The sequence below is a fragment of the Megascapheus bottae genome, chromosome 30 (assembly GCF_031878675.1).
Source record: "Megascapheus bottae isolate mThoBot1 chromosome 30, mThoBot2.hap1, whole genome shotgun sequence".
Lineage (NCBI taxonomy): Eukaryota > Metazoa > Chordata > Mammalia > Rodentia > Geomyidae > Megascapheus > Megascapheus bottae.
Genome location: NC_143538.1, coordinates 6317100 through 6332852, shown reverse-complemented (window position 1 = coordinate 6332852; position 15753 = coordinate 6317100). Strand labels below are relative to the sequence as shown.

General features: G+C 47.8%; 1 protein-coding gene across 1 annotated transcript in view; it reads right to left on the bottom strand.

Annotated features, from left to right (window-relative positions):
• Positions 1-15716, bottom strand: part of Atp10a (ATPase phospholipid transporting 10A (putative)) — a 67721-nt gene extending 52005 nt beyond the window's left edge. Inside the window, exons 1-2 of the mRNA XM_090321337.1 lie at positions 15605-15716; positions 13011-13615 (exon numbers count right to left, since the gene is read on the bottom strand). Of these exons, the coding sequence (XP_090177463.1) occupies positions 13011-13513 (503 nt within the window). The 5' untranslated portion in view covers positions 13514-13615; positions 15605-15716. The remainder of the gene's footprint in view (positions 1-13010; positions 13616-15604) is intronic.
• Between the last annotated feature and the right edge of the window lie 37 nt (positions 15717-15753).

Below are 15753 nucleotides of genomic sequence, written 5' to 3'. Positions count from 1 at the left end.
AAAACTAGGGAGAAAACTTTTTAAAAAGACAGGAAAACCTCTATGTCTTGTTTGCTGGAAAATGCAGTCTGCACTCTCAATTCCACTAGCTGGAGATCTAAGGATGAGCTGGTTTCTGCTGTCATTCAGTACCACCACCAGGGGGCACTGTGCAGGCACCACCATCACCACCACCACCAGAGGGCATCTCAAGGACACACCCTCTGGTCCTTACCTGCCTCCAGCCATCCCACCAGCTCTTTTCTACTTGCCCAGGACAAAAATGATGGAAAGCAAGCAGAAGATGTTGCTTGGTGGCAGAGCATTTTCCAAGCATGCCCTGGGTTCAAGCCCCAGCACAGGAAAAAAAAAAAAAGAGACGGGTAGGGAGGGAGGGGGAGAGAAAAGATGGGAACTTCAATACATTAGCTGGAATGCTGATTCCCAGATGTTCTTCAACTTGCAGAACTGTAAAAGGCAAAGAAAGAGAGAAGAGAAAGGAGAGAAGAAAGGGAGAGAGAGAAAGAAAGAAAAGGGAGAGAGGAAAGGAGGGAAGGGTGGGAGGAAGGGAAGGAGAAAGTGACAGGAAGGAAAGAAGGAGTGAAAGAAGGAAAGAAAGCAGAGAAAGAAAAAGAAAAACCAAAAAGACAGAGAGAGAGGGAAGGAGGGAGGGAGGAAGGGGAGGGAAGGAAGGAAGGAGCAAAGGAAGGAAGGAAGGAAGGAAGGAAAAGCTACAAATACAAAGGAATTCTGAAAAAATTGTTGACCTCATTTTAAATAATCACATTTTCTGTCTAAAACTGCTTTTCTGCAGAAAAGAAAAGGTGTTGGCTTAAACAATAAACTACTCTTATTTGTTGGCCAATTTAGGGGAGATGTTAAGTTTATGGACCAATTTTAAAAAGTTCCATATGTTAAACAAAAAGATTGCTTTTATTTCTTAGTCATTTTGAGAGAAATAACTTCCTATTTTTTGCTTTACATGAAATACAATGAAATACAGTCCCCCTTTTGCTTTATCTGACTTATTTAGTTCCAACTCTTGACAATATAATATTTCACAATATAATATATGATATTTTGTAATTCAATAATTTCACTTTTTTTCAAAGGAAAGCAAGACAGCAGTTCCTTGAGCTAACGGCTCCTGGAGCCAACCTTTCCTCCTTTCATTTCCTCCAGAAATGCTAGGCTTTTCCCTCCTCGTTTCCATTATTCAAAAGCAAAATGATTCTTGGGATAGATGATACCACAAAGAAAAGCACACCACATTGCCGGCTGTTGTCACCCACTCCCACTGGCTTCTCCTCAACCTCCCAACACCCTCCTAGCCAAGGCTGAACCCCCTATCTGGACATCTGGAGGTGCTGCCACATCCCTCACCTTTCAAAGCTGTGTGTGGTTCTGAGGTCTCAGTTTCCGCCCTTACAAGGCTCTCCACACTGTCCTTACACGATTGGGTGACTGCGATCCCCTAAGGGATTCTGGGTGTTTATACTCCCTCCAAATAACGCTGAATGGAGCCAGGCACTGGTGGCTCTTGCCTGTCATCCTAACTACTCAAGAGCCCGAGATCTGAGGATCACAATTCAAAGTCAACTTGGGCAGGAAAGTCTATGAGACTCTTATCTCCAAAGAACTGGCCATGGCAGTGGGGGCGGGGGGGGGGAGAGGAAGCCAGAAGTGGAACCATGGTTCAAATTATAGCGTACTAGCCTTGAGCAAAAATGCTAAGTGAAAGCTCAGGGCCCTGGGTTCCCAGTACTGGCAAAAATAAATAAATAAAATAAAATAAAGAGGAAGGAATAGGGGAGGGAAGAAAGGATGGATGAGAAGTGGGAGGGACAGAAGGGAAAGGTAGGGAGGACATATTTTCCCAGGGGCGGCTGTTAAGAGGGGGAATTCCTAGCATGAAGACTCATTGGGGAATTCTATAAAACTACAAACCCCGTGGGCTTGAAGAAAACTTTTTTTTAATGAGTTTAAACAACTGGGGCCAATTTAGCAATATCCTCGAAATAACTTGGCAAGCAACGACAGTCTTCATGAACCGAGTCTCTATGGATGCCCACATGCTTCCAGTATGGGCCAGGTGCGGGGCCAGGTGCGGGGCCAGGTGCAGGGCCAGGTGTGGCAACTCTGCACTTAGAGCTAGAGGTACTGGGGGCACGGCCTACCTCCCTACTAAACCAGGTAAACTGGTATAAAAGACAAAGCATAGACACAGCGGGCCATCCAACCTCCACTGGCATTTTACCCAAATAAAACAACCTTAAAAACAACCTCCTACACACATCTGCAAGTGCCATAAGTGCAAGTTATATGTAATATATATACACAAATATTCACACATAGTAACCGTATGTATATCCCTGTCAAAATAAAAAAAAAAATCTAGGCCTATCTAGAACCTCAGAATATGACCTTACTTGGAAATAGGATCTTTTTATTTCTTCTTCTATTTTTTTCTTTGGAAAATGGGGTCTTTGCGGATTAGATTTATTAAAATGAGGTTATACTGGAATACACTGGTCCTACTCCAATGCCTAGTGTCTTTATAAGACAGGAACAGAAGCCAAGCGCCAGCAGCTCACACCTGGAACCCTAGCTATGAACCAAACACTTCCTATCCCCCCAGGCAAACACAGCCTCTCTCCCGGTCCTATGATGCTCCATTCTCCACCTATGCTTGACTCTCAATGGTTTCCATTACCCACATCAACTGTGGTCCAAAAGCCATGACATGGAAAATTCCAGAGAAGACTCTCACGTTGTAAATTGCATTTCGCTCTGAGTCATGAGATAACCTCTCACATTGTCCCCAGGATGCCATGATGATACTCACAAAGCCTCCTGCTGGCCAGACCACTGTCCGTTATCAGATCAGTTTTCTGGAGCATGGGGGTCTCAGTTATTTCTTGCAGATAAAAGGGTGAAATGGGGGAGGAAGTGTCCTCGTTACCCCACTTTTTTCTTCCCTTCAGTTTCTCCTAGTCCCAATCTACTTGTCCCAGGTAGCTCTCTTAATCTCTTCCTGGCCTTTTAATGATTCTGTTCCCTTTGAAACTTTCTCTCCTTGTGCTGTCCTAAGGCTACCCTATAAGAGTCTGATTTGACAAAGAAACCTGAGCTGGGCACCACTAATTCAGGCCGATAATCTAGTTACTCAGAAGGCTGAGATCTGAGAATCGTAGTTCAAAGCCAGCCAGGAGAAAAATAATCCATCAGACTCTTCAGTGAACTATCAAAAACAGCCAGAAGATTCTAAGTAGTAATGTAAACACTACCTGTCCAAAGTAACTGTCTATACATCATCCCAACAATAGGATAAAATCTGAAAAAAAAAAATAATAGCCAGAAGTAGAGGTGTGGCTCCAATGGTAGTGCCCCAAACCTCAATTCAGAATTAGCACACAAACCACGCAACACACACACACACACAAACAAAGCATCTTGCGGGTTTGGTGCCTCATACTTGTAAAACTAGCTACTCAGGAGGCTGAGATCTGAGGACTGAGGTTCAAAGCCAGGTCAGGCAAGAAAGAGCTTGAGACTCCTACCACCGATAAACCACCAGAAAACTGAAGTGGCGCTGTGGCTCAAAGTGTGAGAGTGCTGGCCTTGAGCAAAAAAAGCTCAGGGGCAGTGTCTAAGGCCTGAGTTCAAAGTCCCACGACTGACAAACAGATAAGCAGTTTAAGTAACAAAACCAAATTGTCAGACACAAATAAGACCACAAAACATATATTAGGTTCTTTTTAAAAAAATACATTCCCCAAATTCTCTGATTACATAGCCATTAATTAGGATGGGCTAATTATTGAATCCCACCATTGTCATTTGAAGGAGAATAAAAAAGAATACATTGAGATAAGATGTCTTGTCTTGGGGGTTTTCCTTTCCCCCATAGCACAGAGCCAGCACAAAAGGAAGGCCTCATAAACTGACCTCAAGACAAATTATGATGCACGTAAAAGGAAATTTTATGGGTCTTCCTACACTGAGGATCCTGTTTAGGGTAATGAGAGAGGTTTTAAGAGAGATTTTTTCCAACTTACGATCATGGTCTTAATACATCAGTTTTAATGATGTCATATTTTAAAATAAGATATTCATTATCCAGACAGTCAAAAGTGAATCAAATAACTCAAACTGTTTTTCCTTTAGAAATAATTTCTGTTTTCCTAGTTGCTTTTAAACTGGAAGAACTTTTAGCTTTGGAAATAGATGCCTTAAACTACTCCTGATCTGGTTTGCTTTTGGTTTTTTTGGTGCCTGAAGAGACAGAGGTTGACAACCCTAATAGCTACTCAGAAGGCTAAGATCCGAGGACTGCGGTTCAAACCCAGCTGGGCAAGTAAAGTCTATGTGACTCTTCCCTTCAATTAACCACTAGAAAACCAGAAGTGGCGCTATGGTAGAGCACTAGCCTTGAGTAAAAGAGCTCGGAGACAGTACCCAGGCCCTGAGTTCAAGCCCCATAACTCCCACCCCTCCCCCCCCAAAAAAATCTGATGTCTGTGCAGAGAGAAAGACACACATGAGGACAGCCTCCTCCTGTCACATGGTCTCTTCCTCTCAGATGTTTCTGGCTTTTGAGTCTGCAGACTGCCTAAGCCATTACACATGGAGATGACTAAGATAGACAGCGAGAATAGATTTTTGTCACTGAATCAAAAGAGAATATCCAACTTGGCAAGGAGCAAGGAAGGTCAGGCCTCAGCTGTGTCTAATCACCTCCACCCAGCTAGGAGAGAAAAGGGCAAGCAAAAATAAATAAATAAATAAATAGGATGTGACCACACCCTTCAGGTTGACAGCAGAGGGAGAGAGGGAGAGTCTCCTAGGATGTTCCACCAGGCCCCATATTTCAGCTTTAGAAGAACTGAACTGCTAAGTGACAAACTGAAGAGCTGTGCCTTCTGTCCTGTCAGGGCTGTGGTGGCTCATAGGGCCAGCTTGACTAACTTGCTGGGATCTGATTGGCTACAAAGGGAACCATTCAGCTCTGATTGGCTACAGAGGAAGCCATTCAAATATGATTGGCTACAGAGGAAGCCACTCAAATATGATTGGCTACAGAGAGAGCCAATATCATCCCTTCGGTAGCCAAGCACAGAGGAGTCAAAGTGACCAGCATGCCTCAGCCCTTTGCTCCTTAACTGACATTTCTGTACAGATCACTACCCAGAGCAGAGTCCCCAAGGTCATAGTGGGACAAAGGACAGAATGTGGGAGCAAACTGTGGCAGTCTATGACATGATTTTTAAAATATTATTAGGGGTATACAAAACAGCCAAGCACCTGAGATCTGAGGAACATGGTTTTCCTTTGTTTGTTTGTTTTGTTTTTTTGTTTTAATGCTGGGTTGCTGGTGGTTCAGGCCTTATAATCCTGGCTGTTCAGGAGGCTGAGATCTGAGGATCATGGTTCAAAACCAAAGCTGGCAGCAAAGTCCATGAGACTTCTATGAACTACACAGATACTGCTGGCAGTGGTAGAGCACTAGTCTTGAGCAAAAAGCAGCTCAAGGACAGAGCCCAGACTCAGAGTTCAAGCCCTAGGATAGGCAAAAAGTTAAAAAAGAAGCCCAGTTATAAATAGGGGAAACTATTATCTCCACTTAACCAGCAAGAACTGGAAGGAAAGCTGTGGCTCTGGTGGTGGAGCTCTACTTACTAGGGGAAAAGCAGACCAGGCTGGGGAGGGGAGCTCTTACATGCTCAGCAGAGCTGTCAGAGGCTGTATGTCCTCCTGCCTGTTCCCAGCCAGAGCCTTTAGGTCCTACAGGCCATAAGCCTGATGCCAGAGGACAAATACAGCAGTCTATGGTGGACGGGGCAATTCCCTACTATTAAGCCACAGGTCTGCAGAGAAATCACTCAGGCACCTTTGAGAGGTTATTCTCTTTTCTGTATGTGCTCGTACTGGGTCATGTATTCAGAGCCTCAAACTCACTTGACCTTTCTTGCTCACAACTGGTGTTCTACCCCTTGAGCCATGCCTCCAGTCCAGCCTTTTGCTGGTTAGTTGGAGATAAGAGTCTCACATCTTTTTGATGAGCTGTCAGGAGTAGCAAACCTGTAGATCTCAGCCTCTTGAGTAAGCCAGAAGACACCAATGCCCAGCTTTGAAGGAGGGATTCCTACTGCACCACCTAGACTAACGTCCCCTGGTGTTAGCCTAGGTTTAGAAAACCAGAGACTTCTTTTAGGGCTTTAAGTTTTCTTCTTGCTGATCAGCAAAAAGGACAATTTCCAAGATTTCATTAAACAGGTCCAGTGAATTAAATTCAAGTTGTATTTTTAAAACAGACCCACCCTTCAAAAACAAAAGCCTTTCTGTAAACCATTTAATCACACAACATGTTGCCTTCATTATGATTAAGCAAATAATGACTTAATTTCACCATTTCCACAAGGCTTTTACTAGTAAGATCTTTTACTATTCTTATTTTTATTTATTTATTTATTTTTATTCTTTGGTGCCAGTCCTGAGGCTTCAACTCAGGCATCGTCACTGAACTTTTGTGCTCAAGGCTAATGCTCTATCACCTAAGCCACTCCTCCATTTCCTGCTTTTTTGGTGGTTTAATTGGAGGTAAGAGTCTCACACACTTTCTTTCCTAGGTTGGCTTTGAACCGTTATCCTCAGATCTCAGCCTTCTGAGTAGCGAGGATTATAAGCGTGAGCCACCGGCACTGGCCTGTGACTAAAGTCATAACTATCACAATTATGGCTGTGATCAGGATAAGAGCCACAAATCAGACCACCTTTCCACTCCTATGGTATATCTTATCACGAACCCCCCTTCACCCCACTTAGCACACCCAGGTTATTGATGTGTCCTGATTTAATACCCTGCCTTTTATTTAAATGAGGACTGAAGAGAGAAGTAGCTTGCTTAGGATCTGCCTGCATGGTCAGGTTTTCATTTCATGGAGGGGATTTTAACTGTCTCTGGTTAGCTTAAAACAAGCCAAGACATTCCAAAATACAGTCGGTCACCATGATGGGAAAATAAACCAGAGGATACAGCCAGAGTAACACACACACACACACACACACACACACACACACACACACACACACACTGCTCCAGAAAAACAAAAAAAAATTTGGACAAACGAGTAAACATGGAAAGCCAAGCGAAGAAATTCTAAAAACAGTAAAATTCAAAATAGTATTCTCCATTTTTTTTTCCTGTAAGTCCTTACACTCCTCTCTATATAGCAAGGCACGTCTTGTATTGCAAAGCAGAGTGGGCAGCTGTGGCCGGAAGAAGGCAGGAAGAAGCTGGGCCAGGGAGCCAAGGGCAGGAGCCTGCTGGGCACACAGCTTCTTTTCAGTGTGCCCTGTCAAGGAATCCAGATGTGTGGGTTAACATCTGACGGGCCTGTGGGATGATGGGACAGTCCCCAGAATGACAAGGACATCATATGTTCTGGTAGTGGCCATCACAGTGAATGGCCACAGAATTGCATTGAAAGTGCCAAGACAGAGCCGGGCACTAGTGGCTCATGCCTGTCAGTTGAACTACTTGGGAAGCTGAGATCTGAATATTGCAGTTTGAAGCCAACCCAGACAGGAATGTCCATGAGATTCTTTCCTCTGATTAACCATTAGAAAACCAGAAGTGGTGCTGTGGTTCAAAGTGGCAGAGTGCTAGCTGGGGGCAGAAAAGTTCAGGGACAGTGTCCAGACCCTGAGTTCAAACCCCACAATAGAAAAAAAGTGGCACTGTGGCTTCAAGTGGTGGGGTGCTAGCCTTGAGTACAAACAGGCTCAGGGATAGCACCCAGGCTCTAAGTTCAAGACCCAGCATTGACCAAAAGAACAAGAAAAAAAGAGTACAGGCTAGCTAAACTGAGGAAGCCCCCACAGGCAGAAAAAAAGTGGATAAAATACATGACAATATCACTCAATTATATCCCACAGAAGGAAATAAATTTCCATGTGTCTGCTCTGACATAAATAGTCAAGTAAATAAACAAGGAAGAAAAAAGGCAGCTGTTCTAAGAATGCGGATTATTAGCCACAGAAGGGACAGGAGTAAAAGTAAGCAGTCACTGGAATATGCCACTGCAAGAATCTTGCAGAATAAGATCTTGACTTTACTGGGCAATACTTCCATGAGAAACAAGATAGCAACCTAATCTCAAAGCATCTTCAAAATGTAGAGCTGGAAAACTCCGATAGATATTGCCTCCTTCCCACCCCTCCCAACACACACACTAAACATGCCGGATTCCAACATCCAAGTCAGAGCAGAGAGTGAGATCCTGAATTCAAACCCACCTCAGTACAAAATAAATCAATGAAAAACAAATAATACACATGCACACGCGCGCACAAATACACACACACACACACACACACACACACACACAATAAAGGGTTTTGAAAAGAGACACCAATCAGACAGTAACCATGAAAAGGATTAACTATATCTGCTTTTAAGTAAAATCAGCTATAAAACAAAACAAACAATCAAAACACTTCACACAACAAAATATACGTATTTTCCAAAGTACCTATGGATTATTCTTCAGGACCAACTTTTACATTACTTTTCCATAAATCAAAAGGGGGGATAACTACAAAATATATTTTTCACATGGCAGTGAACTGAAAGTAGAATTCTGCAACAGAAAGAAGTCTGGAAAATTCATAAGTGAATAAACAGAAATTTAAAAAAACACACTCCTGTGTAATCAAAGAGGAAATCATAAGGGAAATTAGAAATGAATAAAATTTGAAATGGTTAAAAATAAAAGCAAAACACCCCCAAACTGAAGAGACAAGCTAAAGCAGTTCAAATGGGACTTTATAGATGGAAATATTTATCTTAACAAAAAATATCTCAAATCACTAATCTAACCTTACAATTGAAAAAACTTTTATTTAAAAAGTAACATGACCACAGGACATAGAGGTACATATGGATAATCCCAGCATTGGGGAGAGTGAAGTAGGAGACTACAAGTTCAAGGCTACCCTCAAAAATCAAATAGGATGGAGGGAAGGAAGAAAGAAGGAAGGAAGGGAAGAGGAAGGGAGAACAGGGGAGGGAAAGTTAAAGGAAAAATAAAAGGCAAAAGGGATGAAAACTTTTCCCTAGGCTGGAGGCACGGTTAGTGTTGGTCTGTTTTCTTAATTTCAAAAACATAAACACATATTGTTTAAAAACACCACCACCCAGTCTCACCCAAAGCATCTTTTATTAACTGATTTATCAAAGCCCTTTTAGCCAGAAGAACAATGTGGATATTACTGTATTAAGCAGGACTAAGTGTGATACAAATTACAAAGTCTAAGGACATAAATAACACAAGGCCTATCCTAAGCTATGTGGCAGGGCCTAAATAAAAAGACAAAGAAGAACATTTAATGTGGAACATTCTAGCTTTTAAGACTTAATGGAAAGTCATCTCTTTTGCTCCAAATCTTTTACTTTAAATATAATTGGTGTTTGCTTTTGCAAATCTTTTACTCCGAATGACCAAAAAGAAGGTTCTGGGCTTAGGGTAGGGGTAAAGTGGGTGGGGGGATGCTGGGCTTTCATTGCCAGCTTCTAGCTGCAATAAGAGGGGAGGGGAAGGGAGGAAGGACTCTGCCCTCCAAGGTCTAAAAACTCTAGAGAGGAAGAGGCCTGTAGGCTCACCAGGAAAAGGAGGGGGGAAAGACAATTGAGAAGCCAAGGGGAGGCAAGAAAAACAAAATCTCTGAGCAAAAGAGAAAAGGAGACTTTAGTTAAGTAAAAATATCACCTCAGGTTCCCAGGGTCTTTAGAAACAATCCAGGAAGAAATAAAATACAAGCTGCCCAGACAATCTGCAAAACTGAGAAGATAAAGTGTGGACCAAGGAGGAAATGGAAGACAGAAAATTAACGTGATTCCAGAATCAGCCTGGAGCATCTCAAAAGCCGCTGGCGTCTCCCAGTAGATGACGGAAACACACTACCCCTCCACTTCCACTGGAGGTTTTGCTCAGACGCAAACAGATTGAGAGAAAGGCCAGCTCAGGTTATGTCACACAGAATGACTACTCAACACACAGGCTGGGAAACATCGGTTAAGAATACATTTGGGTCAGGTACTTGGAAGCCTATTATCCCAGCTACTCAGGAGGCTGAGAACTCAGGGTTGAAGCTTGAAGCCAGCTCAGACAGAAAAGTTGGTGAAATTCTTCTCTGATAAAGCCCCCAAAAGCCAGAAATGGAGTTGTAGCTCAAGTGGCAGAACACTAACCTTGAGCACAAAAGGTCAGGGACAGCACCCAGGTCATGAGTTTAAACCCCGGGACTGGCAAATACAGACATTGGTACATATAGGTATAGATATAGATACATATGAAGTAAGGACACTGGGTCAAAGCAATATGCCTTGCCCTTACAACCATCTGGTGCCTTGCTGGGTGAAGAGGGCTTTCCACCCAGCTCTGAAAAGCCTAGAGATAAGAGGGACCATTCATTGAGCTGCAGGGGTCATGCTGTTTAGCCTCAGAAGAGCTTTATCATTATCTCCCTAAATGGTTTGATCAGCTTAACCTTGACTGTTTCTAAAGTTTGCTCTAGAGTGGGCAGGCATGCTCTGAAAGATTCCACCAGGACCCTAAGGAAGAACCTTCTCTTGCCACCACATCTGTGCCTATCTGTCTCTGGGAGAGAGATGGAAAGAATTAGAGGAAAGAATCCTCACTCCCAACCTCACCCCACTGGGTTGGTGGCTCTTCCCATGGGGCTGGAGCCACAAGCAGGTAGATTGCTTTTCCAACTTCCAGGCTGTGCTGAAAGAAGTCACATTCCTGACAAGAACTGCAAGGAATGAGGGGAGAAGGGAGGAAGGGAGGCCCAGTACCAAGTTATAACATTCTGACACTTCCTTTGCCCAGAAGCTAAAGCCTGGAGGCACACCCCAAATTTGCTGTGTAAACCAGACACACTGAACAGACTATAGCTTGATGTGCCAGCTTCCCATAACCCTGGGCTTCCTGCAGTACCTCTTACCTTTTGCACTCCGTAACCCATCCCTGGTCTCAGTACCCCAGTCCTGTCAGTGTCCACCTGACCTTTTCCTGTTCACTGAACCTCCCTTCTACCCCTTCCTACTCCATCTTCCCATGGCTCTCCATCTCTCTGGACAATCAACCTGCACCCTGGGCTAGGGTCCCTTGTCCAGGGTCTCAGCCCACAGTAGGCCCTGGCTGGAACCCTTGCCTCTTCTCTTCCTTCCATCTCAGAGTTTCTAGGACCAGAAACATCTGATCTTTCAGCCATGGGAATAATGACAGAAATGGCCATCAGGCTGACTCCCCTCCCTGAGGAAGCGAAAAGGGAAGGAGAACTCCCAAGTTTCTTGGGAGATGACCACTCACAGAAGAAGCTGAAATGCCCAGGGCAAGCTTTCTTTACACTTAGGCATCTCACCTACCAGACACACCCAGGGACTCCTCTCCCCCTTCTCCTCACCCACAGAAAGTTCTTGAGGGATTTGCTTGGGACCAGGGAAGAACTTGGAAACTTCTGAAAGCACAGAAAATCACACAGGATCAGCCTCAAGTAAAGGATGTACTGGAACCAGTGGTGCATTTACACAGGGGTGGTCCACGGAAAACTTTCACAATCCCACCAGGCATTGCAAAGTCAAGATCTCAGCCTAAAGGTGGGGTAATTCTTGCTGGAAGGGTCAAATCAGCAAAGAAGCAGCAGCATTACATCAGTGAGGCTGGGGGGCCCACACCTGTAATCCCAGCTTCTCAAGAAGCTCAGATCTGAAAAGACAGGGTTGGGAAGCCAGCCTCAGGCAGGAAAGTCTAAGAGACGCTCATCTCCAATAACCCAGCAAAAAAGTGGGAAGTAAAGCTGTGGCTCAAGTGGTAGGGGCACCAACCTTAATGGAAAAAAAACAAGGGAGAACCTGAAGCTGTGAGTTCAAGCCACAGAAGTGGCATATATTAAAAAAAAAAGGATAAATGGAACTATTTTCTGAAGCCTAAGTATTTCTGCAAAAGAGGCTCTAGGAGTTGTAGGCTCTGTGATATTAGAAAGTAGAATACATGAGCCAGACACTGGTGTCACACCTGTCACCCTAGCTACTCAGGCGGCGGAGATCTGAGGATTGTGGTTTAAAGCCAGCCTGGGCAGGAAAGGCCATTGAGACTCTTATCTCTCATTAATCACCCAAAAAACTAAAAGTGACACTGTGGCTCAATGTGGCTCAATGTTGGGTCCTTGTGGGTGGCTTGGTGAGAGGCTGGGCAGGGAAAGATGCAGCTTTGTCATCCAGACAGACTCAGACTAGGTCCCACGTGCAGGAGACCTCGACTTGAAAGAACAATCTCTAGGACTCAGTCTCTTTCCATCAAGAAGTTAAGTTCCTAGGAAGACAAGGAGACAGCCCTACCACCTCCACGGGAGCATGCATGCCTGTTGTGATCCCTGCCCCTGTCAACCTAGCCTGCTCCGCGCTAGGCCCAACTTCAGGACAATTTTCTCTACTGTCTCCAAACAGCTTTACCTTAATTAAGATCCAGATCCATTTTCGCCTATTTCTTTCTTTCACGTTGATTCTGGAGCTTAAACCCAGGGCCTAGGCCGCTACCCCCGGGGCTGTTTTCTCAAGGCTAGCGCTCTACCACTTTGAGCCACAACTCCACTTCCAGTTTTCTGGTGGCTCACTGGAATTAAGAGCCCGGGCTGGCTGGCTCTGAACAGCGATCCTCAGATCTCAGCCTCCGGAATGGCTAGGATGACCGATGTGAGCCAACCATGCCTTGATTTGTTACACACCAGGGCCTGGTGGGCCAAGGACCAAGACAAGGGCCTAGAGGTGGCATCCAGGGATGGATCTCTGGAAGGGAGAAGCCTGGGGAAGTCAGGGGCTCCCTTGTCGTCCTGGGTGCCTGGGAGTTTGGGGGGGGGGGACACCCAGCCTCGGGCGTGCGCGCGATGGGACAGATGGATGGAGAGGAGCCAGGCAGGGGCGCGCGCGTCCTGGGAAGCCTGGCGCGCCCCACCCCGGGGCTCACCTGCTGAAGACCAGGCAGCCAAGGTGGTTGATCTCGTGGTCGGAGCGGTGGCGGCTGTAGTCCTCCCACAGGTCCTTGATGGCGGTGACCGCCAGGATGAAGAGGACCGGCGCCAGAGCCAAGCCCGGCTGGAAAGCGTTCACCGCCGGCACGAAGTTGAGCAGCGCGATGAAGACGAAGTAGACGTTGGCCAGGCGGTGGAACTGCTCGAAGAGGTTCTTGGGCAGGAAGGACAGCAGCGTGTACTTGGTGGTGTTGAGCCGATTGTCCGCCAGGTGCTGCGCGCACCCCCGCCGGCGCCGCCGCTCGCCCCGGCCCGCGTCCTCCGCGCCCGGCCCCGGCGGCGGCGGCGGCGGCGCCATCGCCGTGGGCGGCAGCAGGTTGGAGCGCACCGTGCGCGTCCTCCCGTCCCAGCGCCGGCGGCGGCGGCGTCTCCGGCGTCGCCTCCGTCGCTTCCCCGGGGATCCCGACGATTCCTCGGACGACCCCGGTTCCCGCTCCATGGCCGCCGCCTGTCGCCCGGGCCCGGCTCCGCCGCCGCTCGCGCCAGCCTCCTAGGTGATCATCGCCCGCCGCCCCGGGCGCGGCCGTGCGGGGCTCCCCGCCTGCGGGACGCGCGGTGGGTCGGCGGGGCGGTCGGCGCCGCCCGGGGGATCCGCCCCGGCCCGCCGGCCCGCCCGCCCGCCTCCCCCCTCCCCGGCCCTCCCTCGCCCGCCCTCCGGGGCCGCACAGACTTCGCCTTGTTCAAACTCAGGTTCTCCCGCCAGCGCGCCGGCCCGGGCGGTTTCCGCCCTTCCAGAGAAGGAGGGGGGGGGGCGGCCCGGACCCCGCCCTCGCGGGCTCACCCCACGCCCCGTGGGCGGAGGAGGGAGGGGAGGAGGGGGAGAGGAGGGCGAGGACGCCAACCCGATCCCAGAAGCAGAGGAAAGAACTCGTGGAAGCCCGCGCGGGAAACTGGTGCCCGGCGAGCGGGGCCACCCCGGGGTGTGGGGGGGACACACCGCAGCCCTCCCCACTGAGGGGGGGACGGACGGGGGAGCCACAGCCCTCCCCCCAGGTCTGCTGGGCCCCAGGACCCGGGAGTCCTGGGTTAGTTAGATATCCACCCCTCCTCCCGCCATGCTCTCACCCTTCTTCTGTCTTCAGATCGTATTTGGAAAAGGTATATGGGGTTCTAGACACCCCTGCCCCCTTCCCACGCACCCTAGTGCGCGCGCTCTCTCCCCCATCCCCTCTTCCTTCCCCTCTCTCTTTCCCTCTCTCCCTCTCCCCCATTCCCCTCTTCCCCCTCTCTCTTCCTCTCTCTCCCTCTCCCCTACCCCCCTCTTCCTTCCCCCTCTCTCTTTCTCTCTCTCCCTCTCCCCTGCTTCCTTCCCCATCCCTCTTTCCCTCTCTCCAGAGGAGAATCTTTCTTCAGCACTATGGCAGAAGGACAGGCTGCTCTCTGCACACATTTGAGTCCCTCTTTCCTCTTCCAGGGAAAACTTGAGGACTGAAATGCCCTCCCCCAATCCATGCTGTCTTGCAGACCCCACACCACCCTCACAAGTGATTGGGGAGTGTGGGGAAGAATGGAAGAAAGAGGGGGTGTGGGGAGGGGCAGAAGTCCCCCTCCCTCCCTCCCTCTTAATGGGGATTCAGAGAGTCCTTCCTAGAATTTGTGGAGGGGATGCTTAGTCTGGAAGGAGTTGAAGAGTACCCTCTCCTCTCCAGTAACCCCAGATGTGCCACAGCCGTGACTGGCATCCACTTTAGAAGAGATAAGAAACTGAGATTTGTAGTCTGCGAGGCCAGACCTGCAGGGGTGGGGGGAAGCTGGAATGAGAAATGTGCTTTGGGGTTCTGCTGGTCTAGATTTGGGGAGGGGGGGTATCTTTCCACTGGCCATTCCCCCCTCCTCTGTCTCATGTTGCTCATGCATGGTGCTCTGCCACCTGAGCTACTTCTCCAGTCTGACATCTTGCTGGCTAATGAGGATGGAGTCCTTTCTGGAAGCTAAAGGACTGACTTTCAATTGCAGTCCTCTAGATCTCAGCCTCCCAAGGAGCTAGGGTTACAAGTATCAGCTACCAGTGCTGGGTTCTGCTTACTTCCTCTATCCTGGTTGCTATCCCGCTCACCTCATGCAACCCAGCTTAGCCCTGTCCTGCATGTCAGGGTGTCACCTTTCTACAGAGTAGGGTTGCCAGTTAATAAAGAGGGGAAATACCTAGACATGGGAAAAGTGTTTCCTCCTCACCCACCGGAGATCCTGAGCCACAGGAGTTCAACTCTGAGGAAGGCAGCCCCAGCCAGAGAAACCTTAGGCCTCGAGGATAGGCGTGCATTTTCAGAAATGCCTTCAGATCTTACAGGGAAGAGTGCCACCCGAAGACGGGCATGAACAGCAAATGCCTGACCACAGTCCCCTGGTCTCTGATGCCTGACACCTTCAGATCAAGGCCTGCTGGTCCCCATTTTCAACCCCCATTTCCCTACCTGGGTTTCCCGTCTTAAACCCCAGGGTGATCCCTCGGCCTTCCTACCCCCACCCTCCAACTACGAACCCTTCAAGATTGCCACCGTCAATTATTTAACTCTCTTCAAGTTCTTACCCCACAGCTTCTAGGAGTCAAAAGTGGACTCCTTAGATGGAGGTCCCTTGAGACCCTGGGGCAACTGGCACCCACTTGCTGGTGCCAGCCCACCCCAAGGCGAAGAGGGTCTCCTTCCCCTCCTCGGAATAGGCCTTGCTTATCCCACC